Below are 17,209 nucleotides of genomic sequence, written 5' to 3' on the forward strand. Positions count from 1 at the left end.
CCAGTTATGTTATAAGCCTTGAATCTTTTTTTTTTTTTTTAAAAAAAAAAAAAAAGTCTGGAATGCAATTCTCTCAAAACAATTTTATAATCACCTGAAAACTTAATGTCAACGGCAGGCTGGTATTCTGACTCTGACAACTTAATATTTTTATAAATCATTTCAGAACAGACACAGTTTCATTGCAAAGAATATATCTGTTTTACTTGAAGGAGAAATAGCTGAGCTTTCCTCAAAAGTGATCCCTTCATTAATTTATTTAATGATAACTATTTGTGCAAAAAATTCATTTGACTATGAAACATGATGTTTTTTCCCCACACCAAGTTATTCAAAAAGCTTTCTCAGCTCTGTCAACCAGAGGACGTTCTGTCCAACAAACATCAGAAACATCAGCTGCAGATTCCATCTCTAAACACCTGGACCATATTATTCATGCTTAGTGTAAACAGACTGACCAGAATAGTTTTCAAAAAGTTGTACAAGTTACTGAAAAAGATAACGGACATGACTAGAAGTGTGGAAAACAAATTTCTGTGTGCAGAAGCAGATACTTTAACATACAACAAAAATCAATTTAGTTTTCATTTTTCTGGATTTTTTCCCTGTTTTACTTATTCTTAATATGTTAAAGAACCAGAAGTCAAATAGACAGGAAGAGGAATTTGTCTGGGACAACAAATCCAGCATCTGGAATAAATGGTGAAATAGGTCAGCCAAATCCTCATCAACTCCTACGCTATCTTTTGTCTCGATGCAAATTCTCTTTCTGATGACTGATAGGAGACGGAAGACAGCTGTGCTAGTTTGACCTCCCCACACAAAATTCATGGCTACAGAAATATTCAATATTCACTACAAATATCACATAATTTATTTTTTTAAGTCAGTGCAATGAAATCTGCTTTGAATTTCATAGATTTGCAGTAACTTAGTTACAAATTTTGCAGTTATTTGAACCCTGCCTTTGTCACAGAGAATACGTGTTCTGGGCCCGGCGCAGGCAGTGCTGCAGATTTCAAGCTGTGTGTCCTCTGCACAGGGATTCTTGAAGTGATTTACAGCCTCTACCACGCCAGCCCTCCCCACACCAGTAACCCAACCCAGGGGGCGAGGAGGGGGCTATTGCACCTCCCAACTGCGTTAACACCGCTGTTCTGAACGAGGAATTCCTGGGGGGGAGAATGGGAGAACTGCTCTACAGATAGGTTACACACTAGAAAATGTAAAGGTCTTCAAACCAAAATGGTAAAAGAACATCACCTCACTGTTTTCCTGCTAACATGAAAACCTTAGAACTCTGTTATTTGGGTTTAAAGATGAAAACTTGGGGGATTCAGTGCATGTATTATTACCCCAGTTCTTTCACATTCCTAACTCTGGGGACCATCTTCCCTCCCACTTGTGAATGAAAAACATCCTTTTCGCAATAACTACTGTAAGTCTGTTTACCACATTTAAACTATGGTCCAGTAGCGATGTGTCCACAGCATCTATTTATAGAAGTATTTCACCCAACAAGAAGAGTAACAAAAAGTAGTTAAGGTTGGGATGAAAGCATCTGACGTTGTGCTGTGACTTTGCCACAAACTTCTAGGATGCGAGAGAGCTGGAGGACAACAGCAAGCTATCCGGATATTTGGGGGTATTCTGCCCTCGACAGAACCAAAGTTAGACAGTCACCAAAACGGAAATTAAAAATAAAAGACACGGTCAGTAGCTCAAAAAGGGTTCTGTCCCTGAAAGTACTTGAGTGTTCCCGGTAAACTGAGAACAAGAGTTAACAGCCACCTCTGTACTTGGGGCATTACAGAAAAGCCACCAAAATGTAACTCAATTCAATACAAGAGAAGAAAAAATACAAGCTAAAGAAAACTAACACAGAAAAACAAATGCTAATCAATTTCCATAAAGACCTTACAGAAGACTCTTCACAAATTCAAAACGGAATCTCAGCTACAAACAACAGAAGACAGTAAAGCAAAGCAAGGAAGATGCAAAATGAAAAGTAAAGGCTAAAGGTCAAATATGCCAAAGCAGCCCTTTTAATTATATCAGGGGAGGTCTGTAAAAGCATGTGCAGGTCCCTGAATTTTCCAAAAAAATTAACAATTATTTAAGAAAAGTAGAGGCACAGCAGAGAAATGAACTACTTTACTTCTTGGCTCAATGCACGGTAGACTTCTTGAAGTTGGTAACCAAGTTTCTACCTGTAGGTGTTTGTGCGAGTCATATAGGTACACGTATATATGTATACACACATACAAATGTTCATACATGCCTTTTTCACAAACAGAATTTATATATGCAAATATGAAAACCTGTATGAGAACAAATTAAAAAACATGTTAAAAGGTATTTTCAAAGAAACAAAAAAAGAAGGGAATAAAAAAAGTGGCCTCACTAATAACCAAACATAAAAATATTTTTAGAATTATATTTGACATATCAACATGGAACACCTCTATCAGGTGCAAGTAATCTTTCTGCAAGCCAGCTCAATCAATACCTGGCATTTTTCATCGTTGATAAATAACCTCCACTATCAAAAACAGTTTGCTTAAGTGAAAAAAGCACATAACTGGCACATGACAAGATGACTGCTTCTAATTTAACCCTCTGCTGCGTGTGTTACAGGATATACAAATAAGGCCCGTGAACTTACATTAACAGAAATATTTTTTTAACAAAACAGGGCTGTATTTGTCATACATCATATTCCAAGCAGTAACGTGATTCCTGACAAGTGGAAAAAAAAAAAAATCTCTACCTTCTTAGGATCCATATTGAATTTCTTCCTTCCCATGGCTATTTGCTTATTTCTTTGTGTAGTTTTGCTGCACATGGAGAAAGAGAGGAAACGATAAGCAGTTATCAGTTGCTCTTTTACAAAAACAACAACTTCTGGCTGAACTTCTTTTAATGTCTATCTTGGTTACTTTGTATTTTCTATTATAAATACAAGACATTCACCTTTTATAGGGGGGAAAATTATGTTACTGTTTTCAATTCTTTCAGGTGACTGCAGTCTCAGAGAACTGCATCATTACCAACTGGACAATCTAAAATATTACATTCTGTCCAACATCTTCTCCACCCAAACAAATGACACAGCTGAACAGGATAAAGTCAGGCTTTGGAGACTGAATAAAGGTGATCCAATGTTTGTTTAGCATGATCAAACTGGTTTTATTTGCTGTTCCCGGAAGAGACGTTCCAAGGTCCTCCCAAATCATGTCCATATGTTAGCACTACTCACCTTTCTTCTACACTAGTCAGATTATCAATTTCTGTCATAACCTCAGCAATTTCAAATTTTAATCTCTGCCAAAAGAAGGAAGGACAACATGTTAACCTACATTAGAGCACTTCTTGAAACCATCTATCATATATTAAGACAATCAATTATGTTTTATATTCTAATATCTGCTACTCACCTGAAGAAAAGTGATGAAACTTACGGCTTCCTTAGATATTTAGCTTAAAGATTTTACCACAACTGAATAACTTTTGACCACACAGATCTGAACTCCCAGCGTGTGCTCGTGTCAGAGCATCAACACCAAACTGCCGCTACTAATTTCGGTGTAAGATTTCTTTACCCAAACTTCTCACTCACTCCTTTCCTGTATGCAAATCGGCTGTTTAATAAGTTCTTGATTACACAAGTCGAATGTGTACATATGCACATATTGCATTACATAAATACAGAAGTTAGCATTTTTAGAAGCACACTAATGATGCATAAATCCTATTCATCATTAGTAAGACTTAGCTTAAGCCATTTATATGCTTTCAAAAACATTACCTGCAATTCACACCCAGGTATGCAGTTCACTGTAACTTAACCTACTGAAGCAGTCTTCTAAGGATCTTTACAGATAAATCAATTACCTCAATATCATCAATTAGCTCTTTTTTCCTGCGACGAATATTTAAAAGCTCTTCTCTTTCTTCTATGGAGAGGTCATCAGGCACTGAAATAGAGCAAAATGTACAGTCTTTTAGCATTTGCAAACATCTCATCACAGAAAACTGAATAAACCTGATTAGGAAAAGTAAGTTTACATGAAACATGAGGGATTTTTTCTTTTTTATAGCTGGGGTCATTTTCAGAACAAAACCAACCAACCAACAAAACAAAACCCAAACCTAATTTATTGGAATTCTACTTTATAAAAATCATAATGGAATGAATGACTTTGGACAGAAACTATCTTTCTAAAGAAAGCTAGACTATCAAAGGGAACTTGTTATCATATGATATATGGTAAGATTTGGCACTACAGCTTCATTGCCAAATTCAAGTCTGATATCGTTCCAATTATTTCAGTAACAGACCAAAATTCTTCCTGCAAATGAATGATGATTCAAAAGACACCCAAACCATTCTATGAGTCTATGACTACCAGGGAGAAAAGCCAAAGCTCTACACGACTCATGACCCAGATGTGCATCCTGGTGCTGATTTCAGACACGATCAGAATTTTAGCAGTACCCTTCACCCGGCTGCTCTGTAGAGCAGAGATGTAAGTACAACACCACCACCATCCTTCACAGCAAACACTTCCCACCAGTAGGAAATACAAATAAATACACAGTCAGAATCGGTTATTTAACACAGTGTATCACAAACTTATGGTTTTGTACAACATCAGTTAAGTGAGTCTGAAGTATTTAAGTCAGTTCTATGTCTCTCCTTGGCTATGCTACAGCAGGTACGCTACGCTGTTGGTACGAACGCCTCGCTCGTGGGACGCACGCGTGCCCCTGTAACGGCGAGGGCTGTCGCTCGCTCAGCTGCCCCTTCCCCCGCGCGCTCTGCCTGCCAACCAGCAAACACGAAAAGTCACTCACACAAAACCTCTGTTTTTCTTGAGTGGTTAGATTTTCCCTAGCAAGAAACTTCTTTGGACAGAGATTACTTTCACTCACTTGTACAGCGGTGGACACCAAGCACAGACATTCCCCTCCTCTGCAATGAGCCCATAACAAGTTTTAATGCTACCCACTTTCTTGTAAACAGCTCCTTAATTAGATAACAGCTTTTCCTTCCAGCTCAGTAAAACGCAACAACAAAAATAATTATTAAGACATTGAAATGGTTCTGTCCCCCCAGCAACACACAAATGCAGTCACTGGGGACAGCCAAGGCTGTTCCGTCAGGTCGCAGACACGTGTAAGACTGCAGCAACACATCACAAGCAAAGGTTCAGCTTGACGGGGCATCTTTAAAGCCACATCTGAAACACAGCCTCTGTCCAAATCTCAATAACGAAATATATTGATTATTTTCAACATCCAGTGGTCAAGCTCCTTTCTTTCTAGGATTCAACTCATAACATAAAATCCAAATGGCAACAGACCTTGTTAGACATGAAGCAATTATGGCAAATTATCTCATTTAACTACTCCAGATACAAACATGATTAAATTACTCCCAGTTTAGGAAATGACAGTCTTCTGTTGAACGAATACCAGACTTCAATATGTTTACCTGCTTTTTCCCTTCATCTCATCAGAAACGCACTCACTGCTAAAAATTCCTTGCATGCAAATACCCATAAGATTCTTTTCACATGAAACCTTATAAATACACTTGCCTACATCACATCTTCATCTTACATGTATACTCTAAGATCTTAAACCATCAAAACTCAAGAGAGTTTATGACTATAAGTACACTATATACATACACATACCACAAATATTCCAGATAGTAAACTGAGGACAGACAATAAAAAAGAGAGAACACTGTTACGCAATGTTGATTATTAAAAAGGCAAACTGTATATAATCAATCACTCTCTTAGCTAGGACGTACACTCAAGTATCCTTAAAGCATTTTTGCAGTATTACATCAATAGGTGAAATGAGATTAAAATTTTACAACACCAGCATTAGTAACAGTTCTTAATTTTTAACTTTTTGCCACAGTAGACATTTTGGTAACTCTCAGCTTTGTTGGCAACTGGAAATATTAATCAGAACCCAAACAGAAAATAATCTTTAAGCATTAAATATTTGGAATTCACAGATGGTGCTTGATTTTTCTTCAAGTTGAGTTTAAAAAAAAAATCTCCGGATTAGGTGCTATCACAAACTCTTCCCAAAGCAGAAAGTCAGTGAGTGGTACTGCAGTTTCTTCTCGCTTACACTACCACCCAGTGAAAGCTCCTCAGGACAGCTTTGGAACATCTAGAACAAGGGAAATTGCTATTTGGAATCAACACAAATTGTGGCAGTTTTCTATGCTCAAGCAACCCAGCAAAGAAAAGAAATCAGACACCTCAGTCCTCCTCCTACAGCACCCAAAGGCTGTCTGGTGTGTTCTTCCCTTTCCTCTGATCACAGCTGCAGCAGAGACAACCCTCACAGTATAATTAATGACACTGTTAGACAAAAAGGAAATAAACCAAATGGAGTCAGACTGCCTTTTGCATTAGGGAACGACATCAAGTATCATCTGCCAGATGCAAGACAAGAAAAGTCTGCTGGAAAAGAAGATTCTGCTCTTCGAGAGCACATAGAAGACAACACTTAGAGAAAACTGCACATTAATGCAACATCTTTAAATAAGAGTATTAGCATCAGAGCCAAAAGATTCCAGTATCTTTTGATAAGAATAAAAGAACCATGATACAACTGAGCAGGGCTTACAGTACTGCTCAGCTTCCAGAAGCTACTGGTACAGTCAGTATTTCACTGCGACTCACACTACCAGCACAGAGGAGGAATGACTCGTCAGGATGACTCCCAAGTGCACTGTCCCTATCGTCACCATAAATTGGCACCTGTGCAAGATACTGAAGATGTTTGCCCTATTCTCATCCTCCTATTGGTTGTACATCATCACTGTCTTCCTTCTCCAGCACTGCTCTTCACGCTGATGAGAAAACGTATCAATGGGAAAATGAACTCACCAAAAATGAGGTACTTAAGAGACTGTATGCGGCGTTAGAGCCTGCAGCTTCAGAGGCTGGAGGTGTCTGCTCCAGGAGGCTGCGTCACCTTATGCCTATTGTCCCTGTTCTTTCAATTCTCTGTCTTAAAACAAAATTGAACAGTATTTCTGTATTTCAGTGAAGGCTTTTGAAATATTAACACTGAAGGATGCACCTACCTTACCTTAAAGTTAAGAAAGAGTGGAAGATAATAAACTGCAGCTAAAAAGCAAACAAACCTAAAAAACCAAAAACATCAAACCAAAAAAACACAAATCAAAACAAAACAACACACCACCAAAAAAAAAAAAACCAAACCAACCCAGAACCACAAAGACAAAAGGGCACCCACCATTATTTAAACCTTTTCCTTTACAAGTAAGGAAAAGCGAGGATCTACTCTGTGTTTTAAACATCAATTATTCTTTCCTTTCATTCATCCCTAATGATTCAAAACCACCTAGAAAACATTAAAAATCCTACATCCTGCTTCTAAATAGATAAAACACCTCCTCAGTGATAGACTCAAATGGCCATCAGTCCTTCTAACTGGAGCATGAGGTGCCTTACACAGCCTGCAATGCAGGGACCACAGCGAGAGCCTGAAGATCATTTTCTTTAGAAAGCAAACCTGTGGAGCTGTGGTCTCCAGGTGTTCTTAGGAAATGGACTAAGCACTCTGAATTATTTCTAGTTTGAAAAGAAAAATATCAATTTTATTTATTCAAAAATCTGGAAACCACAGTTGAAATGTCTGGCATCAAGGTTAGACTCATGGCAAGCAGGGAGATCAAGACCAGCCAAAAAACACCACCACCGCATTAAAACATCTTTACAGTCCTAAGCAAATATTGCAGACACATGACAAGCGATGATCTGCCCTGGAGAGGCCCCTTCCAGAAGCCGCCACTTTGACTTCAGCAGCTAGAACGCTTTCGCCTTTTCTAACCTTGTGTTCACATAATCCTCCAGACAGAAGAGCTTGTAGAGCACGTATTACCTATTTGTTCTGCAAGACAAATTTTCTAGCTCTCCTCTGAGCCACTTCTAAGTTTTTTGTCTTTCACCAATTCTAAACACAAAGTAGACAGGATGGGAGGAGTTAGCATGAACATTTAAATACTAAAAAAGAACAAAAGCATTTCAGTATAGTGAACAAGCTGCAGTTGCAGCATGCTTTCGTGCTATCTTCTAATCTTCAAATGAAGACAATGTATGAATGTAAGTCATTTGCATGAAAACCTTTTAGAAACAGGAAGCGCTCTCCCTGTAAGCTAAAACTTCAGAGTTTCAACTACTACTAAATAGAAAGTCAATATACCTACTGATATTTTATCTAAGAGGAACAAAGTTCTTGAAATTATCAATTATATTCTTGGCCAAGCAGTAAACCATACCACCATATATGTTGCTACTAATACCACTCCTACTACCACCAGAAAAAAAAAAAAAAAAAAGGAAAAAAAAAGATTATAATCCAATTGCCTATCTCTGTTCAATTACTGTAACTGATCTAAATGTACTTAAATTAATTTCCTGTAAACAAGCACTTACTGGAATACACACTTTGAATACAGGTAATAAATGTGTTAGAAAAACAAACAAAACCCAAACCGTAGCTTGCCGCAGAAATCAGTGTGCTGTCCCGCAGCTGTGATGTCACTTTGTTAAATAATATTCCACTACTTACAACACACATACAGTATCCAAACAAGAGCATGAGCCCAGAACTCTGACATTTATGAAGACATAAGAACCATTTTTGAGCAAGCAGGTATAAAAAAAAGTCTTTTCCAGATTGAGAAAAAACTGCAACAGACCAACTTGCAAAGAAAGTCCCAAAGAAAGGTTAGTGAAAATTAGGAGCAAATCCCATAACAGCAGACAGAAATCTAGCACTTTCCAAGTCCATACCCCTGATACTGTCATCTTTTTCAGTAGCAAAAATCAAATCCTTTCCGGCTCTCCAATGGTATTATATGCACCAAAACTCCTGTGGTCAGGTTGGTTTTTACTTACTAGCCGTTCGATCAGCAGTCACCAGCCAAGGTGTAAAGCAATCTCGCTCCACCACTTCAACTGCCTTCAGAGGTCAGTCTCCCAAGAGGACAGAGTAAAACAACCCACAGGCAGCAGAAAGCAGGCATCTAACAATGCCTAATGATAGATAAAACATGAATTCTGTAACCCCACTTACAAAACAACACAACTCCCTCACTCCCATTGCTCAACTAACTTTTTGGTTTCATAAAGGTAAGTATTTTCCTTCTTCCATCTCAGCCCCAAGTTGGTGGTCTTAAGTATTTCCATGCCAAGCAAAGAACAACTACATGCAATTTAATTTTGCTGCAACTGAAACATCTTGCAAGCAAAGATATTTACACAATGCAAGGCTTTAAACTAAACAAACCTATCCTCGCCCAGACACAGAATGGGTAGACGTGTTTCTTCTGGCCTTTAAACTAACACACTTTCATCTCTGAGAACAAATCTTATTGTCTTGGGACATTTGCCTCAACGGATATTCTCAGGCTCGTGTCTCTGCCTTTCCCCTACACGCTCCTTTTTTTTTTTTTTTTTTAAACTTAATTACAGGAACATTTTCCAGCTTTCAGACAAGCTGTATAAACAAAGCTGTGACCACTTGTGGCTATTAAAAATTCCACAGAAGTTTTTGTAGGAGGACATCCTCCTGAACAGATTTATCTCACAGTGCAAAACCAAACTCTACCTGCATTGAATTCAGTCAGTAAAACTGGCTAGATTTGGTTCCTTCCTTCTTTTAACTACCTCACTGCGCTAATCTTTGCTATTCAGTCACCGCTGAACGTGTTCCAGCATCAGAGCAATGGCACTTCCCATTAAGAGGGAAAATAACCCTGTACAGAACATCCTTTCCCATACAAAAATCACCAGTCAGTGGTATGAGGAATTTCAGACGGAGTCCACGGCTTGCAGAGTTATTCTGAGTCTTCAGCCACGAGGGAGGCGGTGGCCAGAACGTGCGTTAGTGGCCAAACCAGCAGAGACCCTCAAACCCAACAGCCATCGCTGTCCCTGTTCAGCTGCCGGGGATCACACCGCCGCGCTGCTCCTGAGAGTGTTTTTCACCCCAGGGTGAGGACATACTTCACAGGCAAGTTATGGGTAAGATATTGCCCTTTTGGGCTTCTAATGATATGTAGAGGAAAAAAGACCTAACAATATTAACCCCATTACCACATAAAAATGTTTTCAGGAATTTAGAGGAAACAGTTTCCCTCTGACATGACCCACTAAATCTCGAAGATTTTTTATTTAATTTTTTTTTTTTACTTCCACTGAAAGGTAGGTTTAATTATACCAGTGATCCACATTCATCATAATTTTTCTTGAAAGAACAAACAGCGCCGTGGGCGCTGCTGACCCCACTGCCGCCGCACCGGCGCGGTAACGGGCACCGCGCAGCAGCCGCCAGACCCTCCCTTGCCACCCACACGCCCACAGAACGGACCAGGGACTCCCACCGGCCTTTCACCTCCTCGTTACGCCATCAGCACCAGTGTTTGCCATTTGAAAGCAGTATGTGCTCACGGGAACGGGTATTTCTTTTTTACTGTCCATGCTCCGTCATTTTTATGAACAAACAGTGCTGAGGGCCACAATTACCTTTTATTTACCTCCTTTGCATCTCATATTCAATAATGTATCTTACTTCATCATTTTGATGTATTGCCATTAGGAAGCCAAGCCTTTTGCAACAACAAAGTAGAAGAACCCCCTTCAAGCAAATAAAAGCACATCACTTGGTGAGGAAGAACCACCACCAGGGACCAGCCCTGAGCGAGACATCACAGGCGGCGGGTTGGTACCGGCTCCCCCCCGTCCCCGCACCCCCACGCCCCCGGCTCCCGGACACACTGTCCGGCCCGGATCCTGTTTTTTCTGGGTTTGTTTTGTGCCAGTTTGGCCAAATGGCTTCACTGAGGGACCACAGAGCTGCCCAAGCCAACGTGACAGGCGCAGCAGAAGCCCCGGCAGCAGGGGGGCACAGGGGACAGCAACCGCCTCCATCTCAGCCAGACCCAAAACCAGCTTAGCTCGGCACAAACCCCCACCCTTACAGTCTGCATTCCCTGAATCCTAAAAGTAGTTCAACCTGATATTAAAAATAGATAAGCATGGATTTCCTTTCAGAAGCATTTTTCTTTTGAAGTAACTCTACTCTTGCTTCAAGATGAGAAGATGCTTCTAGGGCAACTTTTCTTTCTGAAACATGTAAATACAAATTACTGAATATGAAAAGAAAGCTGGGTTTAACTTAACATTTTAAGTCTCTTACCCAAATACATTAATACTCGCATTAATAATATAAAGTGTTAAAATATGCATGGCCATGCATATTTAAGCAGCACAGAAAAAATTTATGCCGGCTAATGTAGAAATTATGAAGGGAGACATTGGTCACACTGTAATGGTACGTGTTTTGGGGAGGGTTACGAACAGATTAACACAGACACAGGAAATACCACCTAAGATAATACGTGCCTTCATAAGCATCAATTACTGTTCAAGAAATCTGGGGAACCGCCATTCTGATTACAGCGTTGTAGCTATACGCTGTCACTTACACTATCGTCTCAGCATCGGTCCTCTTTCAACAGGGAAAACAGTAACATCGAAGTGATGTGGGACAAATGTAATACTTTGCAGTGCCAAGCACCATAAGTAAAAATGCACAATCTTGCGCTGTCTTGCTGTTTTAGGAACAGTAGTACATTTACATTGCCTTAAAAATTTTCTTACTTGGCTTTCAGCTTTTTAACAAAACGACTGCATCAGACTTCTTTTCCCCGCAGCAAGTAATGGGGACGGGTGATCAGAATCAGCTTTGTGTAGTAACGCCACCAGTATAAATACAGATACTGCCCTTCCAAAAATAAGAGGCCCCAAGCCTTTTCTTTGCACAGCATCAGAACAACAAAACAGTCAGACGCAATCAAATGAGTTTCCCCCCCAACATGTATGCTGCAAGGCAGAGTCTCACAGACAAACAATTTTGGGAGAATTCAGTAAAAATTTCCTCCCTATGGAGTACTCATATGTGCAAAACCAGAGAAACAAACAGGTCAGTTACTCAGTGCTACAACTGAAGTCAAATTTTCTCTGATGTCTGCATTTGAAAGCCTTTGTTCATAGTACACTACCTTACAGTAAGCATTAAAACACACTTTAGGCTTTATAGAGTAAGAGTCTGCAAATTCTGCCTTTCTTTTGTTGACTTTAATTGCAAGATCCAGGTCACAATAAATTTCAGCACCCCCAAGTGAGAGCGACCCAGCAATAACGCCAGGAGAGACGAAGGGTGAGAGCTGATGGCAAATAACGGGTCCCCCGGCAGTGCAGAACTGCGGCCAATTTCAAGTGGGAGTCTTGGGAAGGAAATCAGGGCCCCCCCTCAGCGCGATCTGGGAGGCAAAGGGAACAGGTCACCACGCCAAGTACGCACAGCATAGCCAAGTGACATATTAAAGATACCACGTATTTAATTGGAACCCTTCATTCATTCCAGTCCAGAGAAAGGGCAGCAAAAGAGCAGGGGGTTTTGCTTCCCTGCAGCAGGAAGAGAAAATTCTGAAATTAAAAAGCGTAGATGGAATAGCTTCCCAAGAGCAAGATCTTCTATGCCGTAGAATAGAAGCAGCATGTACCTTTTAACGTGGGACACCTCTGATTTTGCCCAATAGAAGTGTAGTGTGCTACTACACAGAATTACACAAACAATGCGATGGAAAGGGAGTGGACGGTCCCAAGACTAATTTTTACAACAGCGCAGTTCATTTCTGATTGAGCCAAGCATACAGGCCATGCTGACAGTAATTAAAAAATACTCGCATTCTAAACAACTGGAAGATGACAAAACTTCAGGTAAGCAAACTTCAAGAGACTTCCACTGTCTTCAGCTGACTGACATCATGCTATGTAATATCAAGATATTATCTAGTTCAAATCCAGATCAGAAAATTGGCAAAGAATATCCACCTTTGTGACTTAAACTACATTCCCTTTTCACTTGAAACGGGCAGCGGATAGCACTGGACTGTCTCCAGTCTATCAACCACCACCAAAGTCGCGCTGCTCTACAGGAGCAGCAGTGGTCCTGTGGGTACCCGTGGGCTGACCACCATGGGGGGCCATCGGCACAGACTGCCCGTGGAAAGCAGGTCCAAGGAGTGGAAGCTCATACAGACTGGGAAGCTGCTTGAACTACTGCTGCCACTGACCACGACTTGGCTCCGTGTTCACCTCAGAGGGTTTGGGATGATTCCAAGCAACTCTGCAGAGCACGAGGCAAAGCTAAACTACCGATGGGAGAGCAAATCCCCTCTGTCAACTTCTCCTTGTCGACCAGGACAGGGCTCTCCCTCGCCCAGCAGTCACAAGGAGTACGTGTGGATGAAAAGGAGAGCGGGGACAGTCCGTCTCCCGCTGGCACAAAACCTCCAGCAGACCCTGCGAAGGGCCAGACTAACCACAGACGTCCCGCTGCTGAGCCAGACTGCTCTCGGCTCCCGGACACAGCCATCTCCGATGGGACAACTCCTCCTGAGAGCAGAGATCGTTTCATCATCTCTTGGGTGAGGAAGAGGCAAACAAGAACACGCTGGTTCAGCTTTTGAAATGGTGTTCTGAGAAGGAAAAAAACAATTAAATGGCAGCAGCGTTTCAGCGTTGCCCTTGATGAACAGCCGTGTTCCCCACAGCACCCCGTCACCAGGAGCGCAGGGGCTGGCTGCCGCGCACCTACAGTTTTTCCTAGGATAGACCCTGGAAAAAAGACTCGAAAAAGCAAACACACCAGCGTAGTAGCAGACATTCCTGTCGGATCCATTTTGAGTAGCAGCATGCAAAATGGAGAGGAATGTCGCTGAGCAGCTGCGGGGGGGTGTCCCGGAGCCGGGCCCCCGCAGCCGCCCGCCAGCAGTGCCCTCGGACGCGGCTCCACCTTCCGGCACAGCCCACCAGACCCACCGTGCTCCCAGCAAAACCTGCAGTGCTCAGACAGCCCTTCTGTCACAAATTTCCAGTAACCTCTACCCTTGGCAACAATGGAGCTGCTCGCTGCACTTCACTCATTAGTGCAGAGCATTAGCCAGTTACTTAGGATTGCTGGCTGTTTCTAAAGCACACAAATCCAATTTTCAGAAAAAGCAAGGCAAAGTTCATCTTTGCCCTTCCCCCATCCCTGCCCGCCACGGCGCTGGAGTTAGATTTCAGAAGCAGTATTTATCGCAGAAGCTTTCTATTTATTCATTTTCCAGGATCAGTCGCACGCAGGAGGAGGTGGAACAACTGCTGGATTTGAAAGCAACCCTCCTTCTCTGGGGATCGTCTCCCAAAGGCAGCTATAGAGCGCCATACCGGACTCTCTCCTGTCAAGCGACTGCTCCAGCGGCATTTGCCTTCCACCGGAACATGAATCTGCGGACGCACAGCACTGTGCACAATGTGACGCCTGGCGCTGTGTAAGCCTTCGAAGCCCCTGCAGTCTCTGCCAAAAAAGTAACCCTGATACCTGCTATGGAACTCGCCGAGCCACGGTGCTTGCAGAGAAGCGCGCTATCGGTAACGCAGTATTTTGCTCCTTGGCCATCTCGGGCTTGAATTGCTCCATCTCCTTGCTATGACACCAACGGGCCCGTCGCCCGCGCGCCCGGCAGCCTGAGAGGGCACCAAGAGAGGTCGGAATTGATTCATAGATTCGTTAATGAAGGAACAGTAAGGCTTAGTTTAAGACTGTAAAGTATTTTCAGATTCCTCAGATTCAGATTTAGCTTTTGTGAATTGTTGGTTGCCACCACACCATGCGACAATCAGCTTGACAGGTCGCTAATCCAGATACAAAAGAGCTTTTTATCTGGTGCGCTGACAAGAAGTTTGCTGGACGGATCCACTTACCGCGAGGTCCGACCCCTGGTCTCCCGTTCTGCGACTGGCAAAAGACCACCGGCAGCTCACACCAACCCTGGCTCACCACACTTCCAAAACAGAGCACATTCAGCACATGCTTGAATCCTTGCAAATAGAGACTCTGTGTTACAAAAAGAGATTTTTCATACTCCAACCAGACCTTCTGGCATTCTGATCAAGAACTCATTTGAATAAATACTTTCCTCCTATTTGGACTTTCCCTAACAGTTCCAGCCAGATCTGCTAAAATATTACATTGCCCTTTCTAAGCTGTTTTTTCTGCCCGATACTGGCAAAATCACTGCATTCCTTCCAGAGATCAGTGAAAAATAATCTGAACATATAATCTTTTGTACTTCATTTTCAAATAATGTTATCATTTTTTCTCAGCCAAATACTTAACAAGCAAAAAAGTCATATCCCTACAACTTCAAAGATCTAAGCAATTTAGTTTTATTACTCTCGATGTCTCTCAATTACAGCATAGAAAATTCAGCATTTTCCCTGCAAATGAAGAGACATTTACAAACTTTAAGCAACTAACTGGCATTCGATCCTCAACCTCTTTTTAAGTGCACCAGCTCCTGCTGCTCCTATTAATAAACATACTTTCTCAGATTTCCACTTCATCCTGCCATGCTCAAATAGGTAACACTTTTGTTGACTGGGAAGCAATTGGGGGGGACCAAACACTTCAGTTCTGCTACCCCTCAACATGACACAAGAGGTAACAATGGAAGATATCACTTCCTAAATGAGTAAAACCCACAGCAAATGGTTATTTTTCTACCTGGAGACAGTGGCTTCCCCGACACGTGGTTATACGTGGCCTCTGCCGAGCACATGTCCAAAGAGGCAGTCTCATCTTCAGAGCAGCGCTCTACCTGGCACAAGCTTTCACTATACAAAGACAAAACTTTGTCTAAGACTGAAAAAAATCTGACTCGTACCAACACACTTGCAATCATCCTAAATTTGCTGTAGGGCCACCAGAAATAGCAAGCTGTAAGTTCTGTTCAGCAGTCTGTAGCAACAGCGGCTGCAACTCTGCCGACACAGCTCGCGCAATAAGTAGTAAGAAAACTTATTAATGCAGTTTAGAGATTCTTCCCTATTTCACAAACACGGACAATACAGCAGTGAGTAAAAAACAACTGCAGAACACCATTCACAGATAAACTCTTTTTTGTTTCAAGCATTTCTCGACCACTGAGAAAAGTGGCTGGTAGTAAAAGTGGTGGCACTATTAAGCATAGATTTTTGTCACCAACAATCATCTAACCCTGACAGCACACACCTAGAAAGGCAGCAGTCTACAGTCCACTTCAAAAATATACAAAAACTAGTTCTAAGATATTCTTCAATCACAGCATCTGTCCTACCTTCTCTTCAACGTCTTATTAAATTGGACCTTAAAACTTTGTTGAAGTATTTGAAGCTCAACCAGAACACCCGCGTGCCATGCCCAACTGAGGCTGCGGATGTTTAGCCGGTATCTCTAAATGTCCGGAAGCTAGTTCTGAAAAATCACATTATGAGCCTTAAAAAAAAAAAAAAAAAGTCAACAAAAACCCCTTTATACAAGTTTTTAATCAGGCTGTTAGATTCCATTAGACCTGACTAAAAGTATTTTATTATGAAAGTTTATAACTGTTAAAACAAATGAACAAATGGAAGCATCTAATTTTCCTTTTTCCTGAATTCTTCCACAGTTGTAGCTTATGATAGGACATTTTTTTTAAGGTAAAGAACCTCAAATCATAATTAATTATGAACTAACTATCAACGGAAGACTAGACATCCTGCATTATCCTAGCTAAGAACTTATGAAAGTAAAATCTTATCATAAATTTTCAATTTTAAATGCCAGATTGGTCACTAATGAAATCTAAAAATATTTTTTACTGATTTAATGACGGTGTACATGCTCTCACTAAATACTGCAGCATGCAACTTTGCATGGCACACACAATGTGCTCATACTAAACAGATGACATAGTTTCCATAAGAATTAGTAGCAATGGAAAACGACAACTTATACAGACCCACAGAATATAATCATGACATTGTTCATTAATGCCTGCCACCACTGTTAACTCTTTTCCAGAAAATCTCAAGAGGAAGCTAGATATAGCAGCAGAAGCTGATGAACTTCCAGCTGCAAGGGAGTGGGAGGGAAAGGAAGCAGACCGATTAGTTGAATAGATTTATTGTATGCACATATTCTATGTTAAAACCCTGTATCTACTATAACATAAATTTTTTTGAGTCATTTGACTGTTCACAATTCAAATACAGGAAAATGCTATCAGGCT

At 41.2% G+C, this 17,209-nt stretch overlaps 2 protein-coding genes across 3 annotated transcripts in view; one reads left to right on the forward strand and one right to left on the reverse strand.

The window, feature by feature from the left end:
• Positions 1 to 4,011, reverse strand: part of CYTH3 (cytohesin 3) — a 23,383-nt gene extending 19,372 nt beyond the window's left edge. For both annotated transcript variants that reach the window (XM_009885950.1, XM_009885942.1), the window contains exons 1-3: positions 3,895 to 4,011; positions 3,260 to 3,324; positions 2,771 to 2,837 (exon numbers count right to left, since the gene is read on the reverse strand). In XM_009885950.1, coding sequence (XP_009884252.1) covers positions 2,771 to 2,837; positions 3,260 to 3,324; positions 3,895 to 4,011 — 249 coding nt within the window. The remainder of the gene's footprint in view (positions 1 to 2,770; positions 2,838 to 3,259; positions 3,325 to 3,894) is intronic.
• A 9,098-nt stretch (positions 4,012 to 13,109) lies between these two features.
• RAC1 (ras-related C3 botulinum toxin substrate 1 (rho family, small GTP binding protein Rac1)) overlaps positions 13,110 to 17,209 on the forward strand; it is a 67,427-nt gene continuing 63,327 nt past the window's right edge. Inside the window, exons 1-2 of the mRNA XM_009886288.1 lie at positions 13,110 to 13,561; positions 14,246 to 14,449. Coding sequence (XP_009884590.1) covers positions 13,110 to 13,561; positions 14,246 to 14,449 — 656 coding nt within the window. The remainder of the gene's footprint in view (positions 13,562 to 14,245; positions 14,450 to 17,209) is intronic.

The sequence above is a fragment of the Charadrius vociferus genome, unplaced genomic scaffold (assembly GCF_000708025.1).
Source record: "Charadrius vociferus isolate BGI_N301 unplaced genomic scaffold, ASM70802v2 scaffold430, whole genome shotgun sequence".
Lineage (NCBI taxonomy): Eukaryota > Metazoa > Chordata > Aves > Charadriiformes > Charadriidae > Charadrius > Charadrius vociferus.